The sequence below is a fragment of the Martes martes genome, assembly GCF_963455335.1.
Source record: "Martes martes genome assembly, chromosome: 11".
Lineage (NCBI taxonomy): Eukaryota > Metazoa > Chordata > Mammalia > Carnivora > Mustelidae > Martes > Martes martes.
In genome coordinates, this window is record NC_137899.1 from 66,925,169 (window position 1) to 66,945,514 (window position 20,346).

The window sequence follows — 20,346 nt, forward strand, 5'->3', positions numbered from 1 at the left end:
TGAGCCTAAGTTCTCTAGAATCAGGTATATACTTTATTATACCCACCCATAATTTTCTGCTCCAGGCATCCATGGGTTAATAGTCCGCCTTCAGCTTTTACCATGGTGTCCAGTGCTTCCTCCACCTAAAATCCCAATTAGACAAGACAGACCAGTCCTTCTGGCAGACCCTAGAGAGGTTAGAATGTTTTAAGAAAGGTCAGCTCTATTCCATCTGGTTTGAGGGAAGAATGTGGAACTGGGCTGCTAAATCCCTTGAGTCCCAGACATACCCATACAGAGAATAGAGCAAGAGAAAATGAAAATGACCTGAACTTTGTTGTTCACAGTATTTTCTTGACTAGGCATTTGTTTGGTTGCTGTAAAGCTTTGACTTTTTCCAGAGCTCCTATAAAGTTAATGCAGCTAGTCTCTAGTTGTTTTTGATGTTTCTGTGAGGGCTTGGAACTTCTTAAGTCTGTCATTTTGTTGATGTCACTCAAGAATGCTTTTAAAATTATAAAAAATTAAGTTAGTAAAGGAAATTTAGAGCACACGGAAATGTGGAAAGCTGAGAAAAAAAAAAATCTTATCTCCAGTTCTACTCTGTAGTAACCACTATTAACATTTTGATGTGTTGCCTTTCAGGCTTTTTTCCCCCTTTGTCATGTCATGCCTTTCATTTTACCCTGCTTTCTCTTGTTCTTCTACCCTGTACCACCAAAAAAATTTGTTTTTTAAGTTAAATAAAATAAGGTCTCTAAACATACTTTTAGTGCAGTATTAATGTTTGAATTTAGTATACTTTTACATTTGACAGCCCAAGATATTTTTACAGGTATGCAAATTTTTCATTTATGCTTCTAAATGAAAATATTATAGATATTTTTCTTCTCTTTTTTTGTTTTAAATAAAACACAAGTCAAATTTATTAGAATTGTCCAAGTCAGCAATGGTGATCTTTTCACTTGTCTTGCCATTCCTGGACCCAAAGCGCTCTATGGCTTCCACAGTACTTATGCTCTTTTTTACCTGGTCAAAGACTACATGCTTGCCATTCAGCCACTTGGTGTTGGCAGTGTGGATGAAAAACTGGGAAGTGTTTGTGTTGGTTCCAGCATTTGCTGTGGACAAGACGTTAGACCCTGTGCTTCAGGATGAAATTCTCATCATCAGATTTCTCCCTATAGATGGACTTCCTGCCAGTGCCACATGGCATGTGAAGTCACCACCCTTGCGCATAAATCCTGAAATAATCTGTGAAAGCAGTGACCTTTAGAACCAAGTCCTTTCTCTCCAGTACTCAGGCCATGAAAGTTCTTGTTGTGTTTGTGTGTGTATGTGTGTATAATTCTTCCTCTTCTTATTTTTTATTATATTAGTCACCATACAGTACATTATTAGTTCTTGATTCTGTGTTCCAAGATTCATTGTCTGATGTCTTTGGAACTTTGTCTGCAAACAGCCTGGAGGAGATGCAGCCCATAGCAATGTTGAAAAACATGGTGGAGTTGACTGTGGCTAGATAGTGGGTGGCAATAGGACAGTGGTGTCTGTAAGGCCTAGATATTTCTGATTATCCCCCACAGGCTTGGGTTTTATTCTAGTCTTTACTCCTTTATTCAGTATATAAGCGTTGAGAAAGAAGGTATCAAAAACTTGTATTTTCCTTGGTCTTAGAAATTTCTGGAATTTTTATGTTCAGAAAAAAGTGACATCCCCTCATTCAAAGGGGTAAGCCCTGACAACCTAGTATAGATCTTAACTTTCTTGGGAGCCAGTATAAAAAGAAAGAACTTAACCTGGACAGAAATAGTAATGCTAATATTGTGATATCAGTTATTTAGGCTATAGGTGTCTTTTAAACCAGCCGAACTATTAACAATAACTAAATTCTTTAATTGTGCTATATTAATTGATAATTGCAGTTTGATTTTTAATTTATTTAGCCTTGTATTATGTATATCTCGAAGCTATTTATATTTTGGTAAAATTAGATATTTATATATAATTTATATATTATATGTTGTATTAAACTTGACATAGAGAGTTAAAGAAGAGTATGTGAATCTGAGCAGAAATTGTGTTTTGCCTTCTTCCATTCCTACCTCTTACCTCAGTCAGGAGCACTCTAAAAAGTAATTACCTATGATTTTTTTGGGATTTGGTTTATGGAAAGGTACCCTTTATACTTAAGGTGATGGAAACATGGGTGAATAAATTGGAGGTACTTTTTTTTGTGATTCAGTTTTATACTGAGATGCATTTTGATTAATTTTTCTTTTATCAGCAGATTTCTGCTTTTTATAGTTGTATGATTTCTTTTTTGGGGGGTCATTCATTATTGCCTATAATAAATGTTTATACCTAATTTTTTTTATGTTTTATTTCACTGAAGTAGCAATTATATAATCCAAACTTGGGTGCTTCTTTCATAACTAACTTTGGTCTCTAGGAATACATTACTATTAAAAATGGAGACTATTGTATTAGATGCATTACTTTTAAAGAGCGTAGATTATAGGATTACAAAGCTAAAAAGATTCCTTGAAAGCATGACTAATTTTATAAGAAAATGAGGACAGAGAACTTATTCTAACAGGGAGTCTTTATAGTATGTTTTCTAATGTCACTTCTTTGTTCCATCAAGAATTACTTACATAAAGCAAGTTTGATTACAGTAATGGTTGAATATTTAAGGTTGATAAAGTGGCCAACTTTAACAAATTTTTCCTCCCCCTTTTCTCTTAGGTGAATCTGGACTCGGGAAGTCAACATTAATCAACTCATTATTCCTCACAGATTTGTATTCTCCAGAGTATCCAGGTCCATCCCATAGAATAAAAAAGACAGTACAGGTATGTACATTTGTATTATTCATTGATGATAAGCTAGGGTAATGTTAACACACACAAAATACATGCTATAACTTTTATTGTGCTTCCCTAGAGGTAGGTTTTATATTTGGCCTCATCCAATGTAAAATGGTAAACCTGATTGATGATTAAAAAGAGAAGGTGAATTTAGAGGAATTATCTTGGCTAGAACCTTCTACTAAATTTGTCCCTAGGACCCTCCTATAGATTATACTGTGATGTACTAATAATACCCCTAGAGTTAGGCTGTCCAACATGGTAGCTACTTGCCATATTTAGCTATTAAGTTTGAGTAAGTTAAAAGCAAATAAAATTTAAAGGTTAGTTTCTCATTTACACCAGTCATATTTCAAGTGCTCAGTAGACATATGTGGCAAGGGTAGTATGGATGTATTTGGGTAGTATAGATGTATTTCCACTGTTGGAGAATGTGCTAATGGATAGTGTAGAAAAAGCTTGATTTGCAGAAAAGCCATTATTACTTAAATACAGTGTTCTGTATTACTCAGTGGCATAGTCATATGTGATAGATGAATGGCAGTTGGAATTTGTTAAGGCTCCCAAGCTATGTGTAGTCTAATTAAGTAGTTCTCAGTCTTTAATGTGTGTTTAGATCAACTTGTTAAATTTAGTTCCTGTTTCAGGTTAATTTAGTCTGAGATGGGTTGAAATTCTGCATTTCTAAAAATTTTAGGTGATGTTGATGCTGCTGACCATTAGACCACACTTCATATGACAGAACACTCTAGGCTTCACTGTTCAGTACAGTAGCCAGTAGTCACATGTGCCTGTTGAGCTCTTAAAATAGTCCAAATGGAGATGTTATGCAAGTATAAAATACATCCCAGATTTTGACAGTTTAGTGTGTAACAAAGAATATAAAGTATCTTAATACTAATTTTTTTTATATTGATTACACTTTCCAGTGATAATATTTTAAAGTGGTTACTGAAAAGTTTTAAATTACTTATGTGGTTCACATTACATTTTTGTTTCAGCACTCCTCTAAACTGTTAATTGAAAAAATTGTTAGTGGAATGGTACAGTAGTAATACATAGCCCATAAGCAGAGAGGAGGGGAGTGAATAGTTCTCAATGGAACAGGCTTTATTCAGGCTGGAGGTGGATTTGAAGGATTGGTAGTGATTATTCTAGTGCACAGGGTGGAAGGACGCTCGGGAAATCCTGGGCAGAAACTCATACATATCAAACTGCAAGATGCAGTTTAGTAATTAGATCCTTAAGAAGTAATTCTGTCAAGTGCGTATTTTGTTTCTTTTTTTGAAGTTTTTCTCTTTTAGAAATTTTTTGTGTATCCTTCATAGAGCTTGAAATTTCAAATTACTTGCAAAATTGTATTCGAAAAACTTGACACTACATTGCTTATTTATTTTGTGATCAGTGTTGTATATATATTTTTTAAAAGATTTTATTTATTTATTTGACAGAGAGAGATCACAAGTAGGCAGAGAGAGGCAGGCAGAGAAAGACATGGAAGCAGGCTCCCTGCTGAGCAGAGAGCCCGATGCGGGGCTCGATCCCAGGACCCTGAGCTCATGACCTGAGCCAAAGGCAGAGGCTTTAACCAACACTGAACCACCCAGGCACCCCCAGTGTTAATTATTTTAACCCTAAACAAGAAGAGGAAATTCTAATTTTTTAATTTAGGTATTTAAATTCAAGATAAGTAAACTATGTATGTAGAAATGTTAAAGATTCCTAAGTTCAAGAATATTTAGTCTAGGGGCACCTGGATGACCCAGTTGGTTAAGCATCTACCTTCAGCTCATGTCATGATCCCCGAGTCCCAGGATAAAGCCCTGCATTGGGCTCCCTGCTCAGTGGGAAGTCTGCTTCTCCCTTGGCCCTTCATCCCACTCATGCTCTCTCTTTCAAATAAATAAAAAAAATCTTAAAAAAAAAAAAAAAGAATACTTATTCTAAAATACATAAGATCTTAGTGGTCATGTACGTGCCAGTAGTGTTCTTGGTAATTACTGCTGAGTCCTCTTTGTAGCTCTGGCATATGGTGTTAATGGCAGGCTTGCATTAGTAAGTCATTAGTATCTTCCAGGTACTATTCTAAGCAGTTTATGTGCATTAACTTACTTAATTCTTAACAACAACTTTATGAGGTAAGTGGTATTATTACCGCCATTTTACATAGGTGGAAACTGAGGTAGGGACATGGTCATATCCCTGAGATTACATAGTTAAGAGTGACAGAACTGGGGCGCCTGGGTGGCTCAGTTGGTTAAGCAACTGTCTTCAGCTCAGGTCATGATCCTGGGGTCCTGGAATCGACTCCCACATTGGGCTCCCTGCTCAGTGGGGAGTCTTCTTCTCCCTCTAACCCTCTCATGTCTTGTGCTCTCTCTCTCTCTCTCACATTCTCTCTCTCTCTCTCAAGTGAATAAATAAATAATCTTTAAAAAAAAAGTGACAGAACTGGATACAAATCTAATAAGCAGTCTGGTTTGGAGTGTATTCTGTCAAATTATGCTGTCTCTATACTGTTGATATTTAATACATGCTAGTTTCATAGGTTAACCAGTTCTTAATAGGTGGATTAGCTTTCCTTTACTACAATCTCCCTATTTAATAATGTTTCATCCAACAGCTTTTTGGTTTTCTTTCTTTTTTTAAATCTTTTCCTTTAAAAATCTTATATAGAGAGAGTTTCCCAACTAGGCAGTTTAGACAAAATGAAGACAAAATGATTTGATCAGTGAAGTCATGTGAAAATTGTTAAAATAACATAAAAAATGCCTCTATAGGGGCGCCTAAATGGCTCAGTCATTAAGCGTCTGCCTCCAGTCAGGTCATGATCCCAGGGTCCTGGGATCGAGCTCCACATCAGGCTTTGGGCTCCCTGCTTGGCAGGAAGCCTGCTTCTCCCTCTCCCACTCCGGCTGCTTGTGTTCCCTCTCGCTGTGTCTCTCTCACTCTCTCTCTCTCTTTGTCAAATGAATGAATAAATAAGATCTTTTTTTTAAAAAAAATGCCTCTGTAAGCAGTAAGGGGCCAATCATCTGACTCTAGCTAGTAAGGTATAGTTTCAGGAAGGGATTTTTTGTTTGTTTGTTTTACTTTTTAAATCTCAAATAGTACATACATGATGTTTGCTGTTGCTTGTTAGGTTTAAATTTGCAGTCTGGACTCAAGGGTAAGGACTTCCCTTTAAATACTAAGCTTGAAATTCCAATAAACTACTGCTGGGTGGATGATGGAAGCCAATTAACTCATGAAGATTTTGTACCTTACCATGTTTTATTTTACTTTGCTTAATAAAGACAAAAGAACAATACTCAAGCTTTCTTGATTCATCCATGCAGTGATTTTTTTTTTTGGCCAGTGTCTGAACACATGAAAGTACCAGTGCTTGCAATTTCAGGAATTTGACATAAAGAAATCGAATCTTTCATACTCTGTAGCAAAGTATTTGCTCAAATAATGAGAGATTGCTTATAATGTAGTTACAACTGTGTGTATCCTGTCATGGTCTACATATTGTAAAAAGGATATTAAATAGAATTCATTATCATATTGTTATCAACGATTCTCCATATTGTGAGACTGAATATTTTTCCTGTCTTCTCAATTTTATACTGTGAGCATGCTTTTATAATTTTGCCTTTCAGTAAAGAAATGAATACCAAAAGATAAGTATCTATGAGGAATAAGATTCATATTAAGAATTGGTTCTAGGTCAGTTCAACAAAAATATGTCCTCTAAAAAAGATTTTTATGCCAAAAATAAATTTGCCAAACAAATTTATTAAAAATACTAATAGACTATATGGTACTATCTACCCTAAACCGGTTGCTTAGACCAAAAAACTTGGAGCCATCCTTAACTCCTTTTTTCTCTTTCAATCCACATGTAGCCATCAACAAATCCTGTTATCTCTACTTTCACAGTATATCCAGAATTCTTTCTTACACCTTTCATATGTAGGGTTCCATCATCTCTCTGCCTAGATTATTAGAATAACCTCCTAATTCACCTCTCTGACATGATCCTTGGCCACCATCTCAATCTTTTTTAACAAAGCGGTGAGAGTCTTCTTTTATAGTCTCAGAACAAGGCCAAAGTCAGCTTTTTAAAAAGTTTTATTGATCTATTTCTATTTTTTTCTTGAGCAAAATTTTCTTAATATAATTTTTAAATGAATATGTAGCTTTATACTAAAAGGGCACAGATTTTAGCATAAAGCTTGATAAACTTTTGTATACATGTTCATATGTTTAGGTAATTACCACCCAGATTAAGATAATGTACATTTCTAGCACCCTGGAAAGTTTCCTTTTGCCTCCCCTCAGTCAGTATTACACCCAACTCCAGATATAAATAGCTTTCTGACTTCTGTCTCAGTAGATTAATTTTGTCTTTCTTGAACTTCATTTAGATATATATACTCTTTTGTGTCAGATTTCTTTCACTGAAGATTATGTCTGTGGTATTTGTACTGTATAGTTATAGTCCTTTTTCATTGTTGTGTAATATTCCAGTATATGATTACATCATAAATTATATTCTGTTGTAGATAAACATTTAGGCTTTCAATTTTTAACAATATGAATATTTTTATACATTCTTTTGGTGGATCTGAACACTTATTTCTGTTGTACATCTGTGACACATTAAGTAAAAGGTATTTTATTGTTTCAGTTAATTTTCTTTGATTCTTATGAGGTTGAACATGTCTTTTATACTCATTAACTATTCAGATTTCATTGAAGTGTTTTGATCATCTTAATGTTTCCCATCTTTTTCTCTTTGATTTGGAAGAGTTCGTTGTCTAGATAATTGTCCCTTACATTTCAGACACTGAAGATAATTTCTCTTAGGCTAGCATCCGTGAAGGAATATGGAAGAGGCTCTCAGGATTGTTTTTACATTTACTTGTCTCCCAAATAATCCTGTCTAACTCACTTAACCTTCTTTTAAGGTAACATTTCAGTGGTGTTCTCTTCTATTGTGAATATCTTCCCAGGTCTCCCTTTTTTGAAAACAAAGGAGTAATTAGGGCTTGACAGTATCTCTACTAAGATTTTTATGACAAAGTCGTGTGTATCACTCTTAAATCTCCTATTTTTACCAAAAGTTAAGACCTATGACATCTGAGAACTGGGTTGATTCTGACTAGAATCCCAGAGAAGTACTCTGGGTGGTATTCCTTCATATACTGGAAACAAGTTGAAGATCCTGTGTACTCTCTTCCTCACTTATCCAGGAGAGAACATAACATGTTCTGAGTCATTCCATTTATTTAGAGAATAGAGGGTAGTTTTCTTTCACAGTTGACTGGCTCTTCACCAAGCTCAGTAATGTAGCAGATAATCTCCTCTTGGAAGCTCATAAATTCTTTGTGGAGGGTGGTCAGAAGTATTACATCTCAGCCCAGACATAGCAGATCAGGAGAAACATAAAATCCCGAGTTTCAAAAGGCATATGTCTGCAGTTTCTCACCTGAAGGCTTTCTGGAACACTTCCAACTGTCAAAAAAAAAAAAAAAAAAAAAAGTAAAGAAAAGAAAAATGCTGTGATGTAGCAAGGTAGGGAGTGAGATTTTAATAAAGACTGTGATCTCATAATCTCCTCCCTGAGCATTATTTATTTATAAAAGACTGGTATCATAAGAAATTCTTTCACATTTGCAGTCTTGGAAGGAAAGAAAAGGTGTCTACACTGAGTAGAGAGATGGTTCTGAACTTCTCGTATATCAGTGGTTCTTATTTGAATGGAATTTTCAGTATTAAATAGAAATCCTTTGTGATTAATTCCCAGTGTCCTGTCTTGGGGCCTCAGGACTCTGAGTGCTGCAGCTCAAAATGTGAGCCAACACTCTAGTCCTAGAGTTCTTGGTACTAGTGGTTCTCACACTTAAGTGTACATCAGTCACTTGGAAGGCCTGCTAAAACAGATTGCTGAGTCCACCTCCCCTCAGAGTTTGCTATTTAATGGGTTTGAAGCAGGGCCCAAAGAATTCATGTTTCTACCAAGTTCACAGACTATGCATCTGCCAGTCAGGATACATTTTGAGAACTACTGCTTTGCAGTGTTTCTAGCCTGATGCAAACTGGTTTTATCCTGTCTCTCTGGGAAGAAGTGAGAGAAGGTACTGTTTATCCTTCATTCTTTCAGAATATTTCACATTGAATGAAATAGTACCTTTAACTTCTGTTTTTATTCATGTATTTTTTAATAGACTGATTAAAATGAAGTGATAGAAAGCATTGAATACTTGTTCCACTCTCAAAAACAGATCTTCAGATTAACAAAGTTTTAAGAAAAATATTATATACAGTGTTGTGTATATAGTAGCAAATTTTATAATTTTGTTATATTTGAAAATTTTTGAATCCTATTTCAAGTCTGTGAAAGGTTGCCAACTGTCTCCAAGGGAAAGACTGTCCTTTATTCTGAGACTAAATTGCTTCAGCTTCTTTTGTGAAATGAGAGTGTTAGATTTTTTTTTAAGATATTTGAGAGAGAGAGAGAGTGTGTGAGAATGGGACTGGGGGAGGGACAAAGGAAGAGGGGAGAAAGAATCTCCAGCAGACTCCCTGCTGAGCACAGAACCCAGTGTGGGGCTTGAACTCAGGACCCCGAGATCATGACCTGAGCTGAAATCAAGAGTCAGACACTCAACCAGCTGAGCCACGCAGGCACCCCAAGAGTGTTAGTTTTTTTTTTTTTATCCCTTTTATTTATTTATTTTTAAAGATTTTATTTATTTATTTGACAGAGATCACAAGTAGGCAGAGAGGCAGGCAGAGAGAGAGGAAGGGAAGCAGGCTCCCTGCTGAGCAGAGAGCCCCATGTGGGACTCAATCCCAGAACCCTGGGATCATGACCTGAGCCGGAAGCAGAGGCTTTAACCCACTGAGCCACCCAGGCACCCCTTTTTCTTTTTTTTTTAAAGTTCTTAGTTTGCAACCTTATATTGGTTCCCTTTAAAACTTTTTTTCTGATTTATGAAGTCCTTCAAATCACTATTATGGAATAAATGGGTATAGAAATTTTGGAGGTGAGGAAAGGTGAAAGCAAAGAATCCTATCCCTAAGATAACGTTTTATAGAATCCTTGAGACCTTTTTGTAAAGCCCAGTTAGGAAACTCTCTTGTTGATATTGGTCCAATATTGATAGTTTTTTGAGCTATACATAGAACATTTAAACGCTTATCTTTTTTTTAAAAAATTTTGATTTATTTATTTGACAGACAGAGATCACAAGTAGGCAGAGAGGCAGGCAGAGAGACAGAGGGGGAAGCAGGCTCCCTGCTGAAGCAGAGAGTCTGATGTGGGACTCGATCCCAGGACCCTGGGATCATGATCTGAGCCGAAAGCAGAGGCTTTAACCCACTGAGCCACCCAGGCGCCCCTGAATGCTTATCTTATGCCAGGTTTTGGGGCTACAGTGATGATAGACATAATCATAACTTTTTTTTTTAAGATTTCATTTATTTATTTGACAGAGATCACAAGTAGGCAGAAAGGCAGGCAGAGAGAGAGGAGGGGAAGCAGGCTCCCTGCCGAGCAGAGAGCCGGATGCGGGGCTCGATCCCATGACTCTGGGATCATGACCTGAACCGAAAGCAGAGGCTTTAACCCACTGAGCCACCCAGGTGCCCCATAATCAAAGTTCTTAAGCCAATCACATGAAGGATATAGCAAACAAATATGATTTAGTGAGAATGTGCTGCTGTAAGGTGCTATAGATTACCTTGGCAGATTTTAGAGTAGTAGGAATGAAGGGTAATATAGCACTGGTTGGGAAATGAATAGTAAATGAGGCACTGATGATGGGATGGCTATGAAAGAAGGGATGAAAGTGAATACCTAGAGGTTGAGTGTAGGGTACTGAGGCAGTTGTTTGTTTTTTATTTCCAAAAAAGAATGTTTATATCCTATGGGGAATTAATCCCTGAAGAGACAAGAGGTTGAAAATAAAGGATAAATAGTCTAAACAGTTGTCAGTATGACTCCAATATGGAATAATCAGATTCCTGGTATAGATTAAGAAATTAGCCTTAGGAAGAAAGGGATCTATTCCACTGAACAGAACGAAAGACTGTTGCTTCAGACAAATTGGGGATGCTCTTGTCTTCATGTAGAGATGAGGTACTTTGCTGAGGATGGACAGAAATAGGGTAGAGAAGAGCCATACTGAGAAATGAGAGTGGCATGAGACTAAGGAGCACATAGAAGGATTATTGGATAGCAGGGAAATTCCTGTCAAATTGAAGTTCATGAATTTTGTGGATCAGAAAGATATCTGAGCTTGGAAAGGAAAAAGAAATAAAGGGTTTAGGAAGGGGCTCACTAATGAAAATGAAAGGGATGAGTTGCTTAAGATCTCAGTATAAGGAGTCAGGGGAAGTCAGGGGTAGTGATTTTGTGTGTGTGTGTGTATGTGCATGTGTGCACACGAGCGTGCTTAAAGATTTATTTGAGAGAGCAAGAGCTGGGTAGGGGGCAGGGGAAGAGGGAGAGGGAGAGAAGGGATCTCAAGCAGGCTCCACGCTGAGCACAAACCCCAGTGTGGGGCTCCCATCTCATGACCCTAAGATCATGACCTGAGGTGCCCCTAGAATTCAAATCTTTGGAACAACTTTCTTTCTTTCTTTCTTTTTAAGATTTTATTTATTTACTTGTCAGAGAGCATGAGCAAGAGGAGGGGCAGAAGGAGAAGCAGGCTCCTTGCTGAGCAAGGAGCTGGATGTGGAACTTGATGCCAAGACCTTGGAATTGTGACCTGAGCCGAAGGCAGACTCTAAACTGGCCAAGCCATCCAGGCATCCCTGGATCTGCTTTCTTAATAAACTAGGTCAGGGTCTTGATGAGAAGGAAATAATCTTTAGGCATAAGTATTGTACCTTTGGTCATTGCCTCTTAGTTTCTTGTGGAACATAATGAAGTATTTAAGTATTTAAGATAGATATTTATCTTATATATCTTATCTTTATCTTAAATATCTAACTTATTTATCAGGCATTAAATAATCAAAGTAGATAGTTTTTGTGTTTGAGCTAAGTGGAATATCTCAGGCTGTTTAAGTCTCTGTTGTCCCAAGTCCCTGCAGAGCTTTGGCTGTAATGCCACCTCCTGAACAAGTTTGGGTAGAGAGGTACGCTCCTGGCAGAAAATTTTAACCCTCTCCATGAAATTTAATATAGTTAATTAAGGAACACTTTCTACTTAACAAATAGCTCTTAAACATTATGTTATAAAACTTTTAACGGTCTTTTGAAAATGAAAGAAGTGAAGTTATGGAAACACTGAAAAAAATTTTTTTTTTCTCAGATTGAGAAATGGAACAATATTAGAAAAAAGAGTGCCTTGGATTTCTGGAAAGTAGGAGTCCAAATGAGGCCTCAGTAAATTAATTATACGTAAACAATGTAATGGGCTTTAGTTTTATTTTTCAGAGAGAAACATATAATTGAAAATACCCTTCATTCATTCCTTCAGTATTAAATTATGCATTTAATCTTAGAGGATTTTGAGTGATGCCATAAAATATGCTGATGTGACCTGCTTAAGTAAAGTGCATGGGAAAGTAGCCATTTGGAATAGATTTCTTAAGAAAAGTTTGAAATTCCTGGACTTGAACTAATTTGTTTTCCATGGATCCCATGAGGATACTTGCAAAACCAGATGATAGGATACAGTGGGATGCTGTGAATGGCACTAGTTTACAGTTAAGTTTTCTGGATATCTTCCATATGTTGCCTTCTTCTTTCTATTTGACCATATTTGGATACATAGAAATTCATAGGCCTGAAAAGACCTTTTATAAACAGACTCTTTGAAGTATTTGAAATAAAGATCTTATTTTTTTTATATCAGTAAACAATTAAGTTAAACTGATTATAAAAACAAGGAACAAGGATCTTAAAATTTAAGCTGGTATGGTGTGTGATTAGTATACAACCTATTATTGAAGATAGAAATGGGCTTTACTTACTAATAAGAGAACCAGAAATGGTTTGGAGTAAAATTGGGAGATGACTCATGTCGAACAATTGTTTTTTGCATCAGTTTCTAATATACAGTGCTTTGTCATTTAAAAGAATTATTAGGTAAAGGGATGGTATGATTACTTTGGATATTTCTGCTTCAGTGCCAGTTACCATAAATGAATAAGCTGTTTTTATGGAAGGAGATGGAAGCAAATTCAAGGTATATTGAGATGTTGGAAATTGGCCATTTTTTAAATTGATATATAATGACAAATAACTCGATTGTCCTTTGACTAGAGGACAACCATATATATAAAATACGAACTTTGTAAATCACGTGGCAGAATATCACTTTTTTAAAAAAAGTTTTGAAAATCTAACACTGGTAAGTCTGATTATTTCCTCATTTTGCCTTTCTCATATTGTGAGAGTAACCTGGTATCAGATTAGCTGTATTATCTTAGCTATGTGGTGTGAAACAGTGGTCTTCTAAGTAATACACATCTATTATTGATACTGAAAATGGCCAGAAAATATTAAGAACCCTATTTATTGATGTTTTTTTTTTATTTACAGAGAATTAATACTGTGTTAATACTTATTAACAGATTTCCAATTGTGTATATTTGGTAGATATAAATAAATATATTTGGGATGTTCAAAATTTCCACTGGTATTTCACACTAGGACTAAAACAGTATAAAGACCACTGGTCTAAAAGATAAGACCTTTGCCTTTTATTTGTCTAAAAGATTAGAAGCCCTTCCATGGACATACACGTCCAAATCTTAGGCAGTGTTTTCAGTTTTAACAAGATTTTTTTAATATTATTTTTTTAACAACTGTTGGTTGACATAGACCTGTACTGTCCAATTCAGTGTCACCAGGCCATATGTGTCTATTTAAGTTCATTCAAATTAAATAGTTAATTCAGCTTATTAGTTGCTCTAGTCACATTTCAAGGGCTAAGTAGCCGCATGGCAAGCATCTACTGTATTGGATAGTGCAGATACAAAATATTTGCATCATCTCAGAAACTGTCCAACATTATGTTGGACAGTGTTGCTGCAGACTTTCTTGCTCAGCAGTCTTAGTTCCTCAGTCTCTTTATGCATCACCTAGCCTCTGTAAAAAATGCCCAAGGAAAATAGAAATTACATCATATTTGTAATACCAAAAGGTACACTCAACTTTTTCTACCTAGAAATTAGTCACTTTTCCTTTCCAAAACATAAATAGTTGAAGTTGCTTTTCACATGTTGATGATATTTTCCCCTTAAGTCTTATGGTACTTAAGTCATACCATCTTTTGGCAATTAACACTCAACATTTGTGTCTAATTCTTCTCTCTCAAATTTATCCGTCAGTATATGAAGAGCCTCTAGTCTTAGTTAGCCCTTGATATAAATGTACATTGAATGAAAGCTTGTGTTTTTCTGGGGGCAATTATTCCCTTTTTCTCTTTGAATCAGTGTTTACTTTAGCAGGAGCATATTCCCAAAATGAATGAGTTATATGTTCTGATACATACATAGCTTAGGGTTACCGAAAATCTTAGATTGCTGTTGGCATTGTTTAAGTCCAATACTCTTTCTCAAATATTATATTTTCACAAATTGTAAAGAGAACTAAATTTTTAATTAGAGTTAATAGGATTTTTTTTTCAGTGCCTGCACTTTTGCTGATGGCCTCTGTCAAATGAGCAGTATAATATTTGAGAAGAGAATTGGATCTTAACTATACCATAAACACAAGTGTAAATAATTATGGCCATGCTGAAAAAGATTTGGGAATGGTAGTAAGTTAACTTGAGTAATTGATTTGAACCAAACTACGTGGAGGTAGTCCAGGAAAACATTTATTGTAAATGGTACATCAGTTGTACTTGTTTGGTTAATTGCATTTGATTTCTGTGAGTTACCAAATCATTCAAGCATATTGTTTATATTATTAGATATGCGTTTAGATTATATGAGTATTATGTGGCTTTAGTGACTATTACTATTTTCTCAGTTCCTGTTTTTCTTCTTTATGTCAGTTATAAGCCATAAACCCGCTGTTTATATATGTGCCTTTCTTTCAAGTAACCAGGACTTCTAATATCCACAGTAATTGATTCTAAAGAGAATGCGGGGGTGGGTTTTTGTTTGTAAAAATTTCCAGTTGGTTTTGATTAATGCTCATCCCCTGCCTCTTACTTTGTAGGAAACCACAGGTGTAATGTGTGGTATTAATACCTGTACCAATGACTCTTACAGGTGGAACAATCCAAAGTTTTAATCAAAGAAGGTGGTGTTCAGTTGCTGCTCACAATAGTTGATACCCCAGGATTTGGAGATGCGGTGGATAATAGTAATTGGTAAGAAGGATTATCATCACTGCTTTATACCACGTTTGGGGTATTGGTGGTTAGAGTTTTTCTGCTTAAGATTTTTAAACTTCTCATTTTAACAAAAATTATTGAACTTTTGAGTGGTATGACTTGAGCTCTTATACTAACTTGGCCACTTACTTGAAAATGTTGCTTATTTTCTCTGAACTGATTTCTATAAAATAGAGATAATACCTATCATAGAATTATTTTGGAGGCAAATTCCAAAACAACATAGAAACAAGAATTCTCATTATTATAAGGAAGCTAAAACTTGTCATTTTCTACTATAATTTTATCCACTTACTGTATATATTACTGTCACATCCTAATTTAAACCTGATTTTAAATATTCAGCTTTTCCAAGTCATAAGTTTAGAAAACATTCATGACATTCTATTTGGAAATAATACCTTAGTATCTTCTAAACAATATTTAAATTTTTCTTTGAGTACCACATTGTTTTTGAAGTAAATTTCTGTGTCAGCTTTTAAAACACCTAAATAATCATGGACTACTACATCAAAAACTAATGATGTTCTGTATGGTGACTAACATAACATAAAAACAACAACAACAACAACACCGAAATAAGTTCATCATGAGGTTTTTGTATTATTTAATCTTTTCATTTGAAATCTAAAACTCTGTACTTACCAATGCAGATAATATGATAATTTTGTTGAGCTTTGACTCTATATAATTAATTTTCTTTGATTTGAAAAGTTTAGAAATAATGAATCAAGATTTATTCAGTGTGTAATATTTGTTTCTTAATCAGTATATGTAGAATAATTTGAGATATTTTCCAGTGGTTCGATTGGTTTTGCCTATTTAAAAATAATGATTACTCCACTTTAACAGTCATCAGTTATACATTCATATGTAAATTGAAACTTAATTTTTTTATTTGTCTGGTTTTGCTAGCTGGCAGCCTGTTATTGACTACATTGATAGTAAATTTGAGGACTACCTAAATGCAGAATCTCGAGTGAACAGACGTCAGATGCCTGATAACAGGGTGCAGTGTTGTTTATATTTCATCGCTCCTTCAGGACATGGGTCAGTACCTTGATACTTCTGGTAACTTGCTGTTGCTTATTATTATTGAACTTTGGGTACATATTTTAGTAATCTAGATCTCTGTGGAGCACATTTAACTATACGAGTTGTGAAATCCCAAATTCTATATAAAAATGGCTTATAAAAAACACTTTTTAAGTCCTAGATAAACTAATAGTAATTTTACTTCTTAGTTTATACATAAGACTTCTTTACCTGCTTCACTATAATATAGAAAGTGTTTCCATCATGGTTTAATGTCTCAGTGTGGCTGGTTTAGCTTCCTTTTGACCTCTTGCCACAAATTGAACTACCAAATAATGAGAAACAGCTATAACAGCTTAGACATATTCTAAGAAACTCCAAAGATGTTTTTACTGTGAGTCTGATAGAAAAGATTACCAGAAAAGTTAAGTACCTGAGTTCTTATGTGCTGTTTATTTCTTCACTAAGTTTCTTTGGCTCTGTTTCACCTTAGCTATCACAATCATATTATTTAAGTTTCATATTATCTGTGCTAACCGTCTACTTACTAGGCATTTAAATGTAAGTATCTAGACATTCATATGACCTGATTATTTTTTTTTGTTAGTATGGCCAGTCTCTATTCCTTTTTTTACTGTTTGTACTTCCTCTGTCATTTGAGTAGATAAATGTGTCACTGTCAACTGCAGATGTTTGTATTTACTCTTCTTCAGTCTTTTTCTTTGGGTAGATGACTCCGCATAATTCAGCTACCTGATGAGTAGAGCTGCTATCTCTCTACCAGAAGGAACCAGAATATTATATAGCATCAGACTAAATAGCATTACACCACCTTAGATTACCATACTATAAACCAGTTCCTTCATAACTGTACCTTTCTCTTCTATTTTCTGCTGCTTTCTTCACTATTTTCCTAGATAAACTAATGCCCATCATCATTATTATGGTTGAGCAAAAAGTCTTAATTATATAGTTTACCATTTTTGCACTGTCAGATTATGGTGGTGCAAATATTTCTTCTTTTGTTTCTAATATTCTTCTGTAGTGCTCTAAGAAGTTTACATACTTAAGGTGCAAAATGGACTCATCTACTTAAAAGGCTCAAAAAAAAACCAACTCAAAAACAAGACACTGTAGATAGCCTTTTATGAGTACCTGCTAGCTTCTTCCTGAATTTATGTACTTTTTTTTTTTTTATCATTTTAGGTTAACTTGTTAGGGCTTTTCTTGGAAGCCAGCGGAATAAAATCTTAACTGCACTTTAGTCAATAGAAATTTGCCGGTTTTTATCCAGTTTTATTATTTTAGATCTTTGGACTCTCTCCAGTATTTAGCAATTCTCATGAAATCACATTCCTTCCATCCCTAGGGGAAAGTATATTTCTTAAAATTGCATGGGAAATAAGATTTAAAAAAAAATTTTTTTTTTAATGATTCAAACGGTGTGTGGTAGCTTTGGGCCATTTCTTATTTGTAATGAGAGACAGGGGTTCAAAATTTTTATTTTCTAAAAACATGCTTTTGAATAGTTTCTCATCTTAACTACTTTAAGGCATGGAACAAAGTTTTGCCCATTGGTATGTGTTACTGTGGATTAAGTGAAAGAATAAAACATTGAATTTATGTAGAGAGTTCCTGATCTCCTGTTCACTATAAACTGAAATTCTAGGCAGTCTAATAATAGTTGAATCAGGGCCTTTCTATCTTATCTGGGTAGTCCCTAGATTCCCTTTTATGAGGGGTCCTGTTTTGGAGTAATTATAAATTGGTTCAACATTGTATTTTCAGTGTCCCCCACCTCAGCCCACCCAGTGTCATCCGTAAACACAGGACTGATTTATGACTTCAGGAATTGTTGCTTCATTTTCTGTTCAGTGATTGGTAATAGTTATTAAAATTAAAAACTGACTTGGAACTTGAGTTTTAAAATGGTATACTTACCCTTTTGAATATTGATTGCCATTTAAAAAAAAAACAGTGTCATTCAGTGAGTTTTGTATAGAAGATTTTTTTCCTTAGATATATGTGTATGTGTATATATTATAAATATTTGTCATTTGCCCTGTAGTCATTTTATTTTGCTATAGACTTTGAGGTTAAATAGTCTTTTCCCTCTAATGTGGGTTTATCTTCTAGAAATTCTATAAAGGACTTTCCATTGTTTAAAACTAAATTTCTTGGAAAAGATGACCTGAAATAAAACTAAATGGACAGAGGAAAAATTTCAACCAGAATGTAATCTACATGTGAACTAAATGTTTTCTGCTGTTGACATTTTGTAAGCTTCTGAAATTTGTATTCTAATTTAAAAGGGCAGAAGGGTTTTATTGGGGCTTTTATAAAGGTTTTACCCTTTTTTCCCCCTTAAGTTTAATTTTTAAACTGATTTAAATGTTCTTCAGCCTTGTTTCATATTTAAGAAGTTGACTTTACCCATTTCTTTGTCATGGTTGTTTTTTAGTGTCTTTCTCTTTGAAAGTTGAGATAACAAATATTCAGCAAGTCCTGTTTTACTTTTAAGTGTAAAACCTTGTTAACTTTGATTTTAATTTTAATATTTTATATTAAATGATCTTAAGATGTCTAAAAATATTAGACTGAGTTCTTTTCTGTTACTGGTTTAATGAGGTGGTGTTGGGGGTAATTTAAATTTGTTTTGAGTATAATCTGGAAAGTGAACTATAAAAATTTACAAATCTGAAATTGACTGGGTCATGGCTTTTATATTTAATGTTGTATGTAATGACTGATGAAAAAAAGCAAAACCTAAATTTTTTCAAAGTTGGGTAGATTCTTTCACTTAGCACTTACGAAGTAAGGGTGCTGTTTATAGATAATACAGTGTTATTCCAGTGACAGTCTCTTTTCTGTGGTGTTCTTTATTCTCTGAATGCCAATATCACATTTCAAAGTATTCAGGATAAGGAGAATTAGAATAGGAGGTAGGTATCTTCTCCATACCTGCCTTCCTACTCCATATCCCTATCTTTCTGCCAGTCAGCATCGCTACCACTAAGAGATATAGTATTATTTATTATTTGTTAGTAAAAAGGAATACCTCTTTAGTCTCTGGGTCCCCGACCTCCCATTTACTTACATATATGTATGTGTGGGTATATACAGATATATCCACACACACAATGTGTTTATTTAACTATAGTACTCTAAAAGAACTCTAACAAGGGCCTTCTCTTTATTTTATATTAGTAAAATTCATCATGAGAGATCTTTATTCCAGTTGTTTTAAAGGTTTGTAAATTAAAGAATACCAGTTTAGAATGGTATTTCTATGCAAAATACTCCCATCATCTTCATTTATTTTTGTGGAATATTAATTTTTAGCCTATACTACATTCTAGATGTGAAGAATTTCTTTGGTTTTCATTTAGAGTTATTCAAGAACATAAGAAAAATCACAGCAGCTTACTTTTTTAGTCAACAAGTATTTGGGAACTTCAGGTGTTGACACTATAATAGCTGTTGGAGATGTAGATGAATGAGACAAAGACCTTGCTCTTAAGGATCTGCCAGTAAGAAGATAAGGAAAACAAATACACAATATATGGCAAATTAAGTGTTGTGACCTCTTAGAAGATGCCTAGTGTTAGGTTGGAGAAAGATTCCCAGAGGAAATGAGAATTTAAACCAAGTCCTAAAGGACCAATAGGAATTAGACAAGCCAAGTAGAAGGGGAATGGGAATGGAGCGTGTTTTAGGTAGAGGCAGTAGCCCATGACCTGTCAAAGTATGGTGCTTTCAGGGAATCATGAGAGGTTCAAAAAGGCTGGAACATTACAAGTAGGAGATGGCAGAAGATGGTAAAGGATGCTAAGAGATGAAGACAGCCAGAAGGGCTATGTCTTCACAGGCCTTGTAGGCCACACTAGCCAAGGAATTTGGCCTTTGGTAAGGTTTTCAGTCAGGAAAATGACTCATTCAGATTTGGATTTGAGAAAGACCTTTCTGACTGCAGTGTACGGTTTGGAGGGAAACTGGGTGCATTCTAGTAATTGTCTGTATCAAAGGTCTCAGTGGCCTGAACCAAAGTAATACATTTATTTGTTCAGCAGGTTTTGGGAAATCTTTGGGAGTGAGAATCAGTGG

The 20,346-nt window shown here is 35.0% G+C and overlaps 1 protein-coding gene across 1 annotated transcript in view; it reads left to right on the forward strand.

The window, feature by feature from the left end:
- SEPTIN7 (septin 7) overlaps positions 1–20,346 on the forward strand; it is a gene marked incomplete at its 5' end in the record, with an annotated part of 112,623 nt that overhangs the window by 62,674 nt on the left and 29,603 nt on the right. Inside the window, 3 exon segments of the mRNA XM_080817990.1 lie at positions 2,731–2,837; positions 15,083–15,183; positions 16,123–16,257. Of these exon segments, the coding sequence (XP_080674116.1) occupies positions 2,731–2,837; positions 15,083–15,183; positions 16,123–16,257 (343 nt within the window).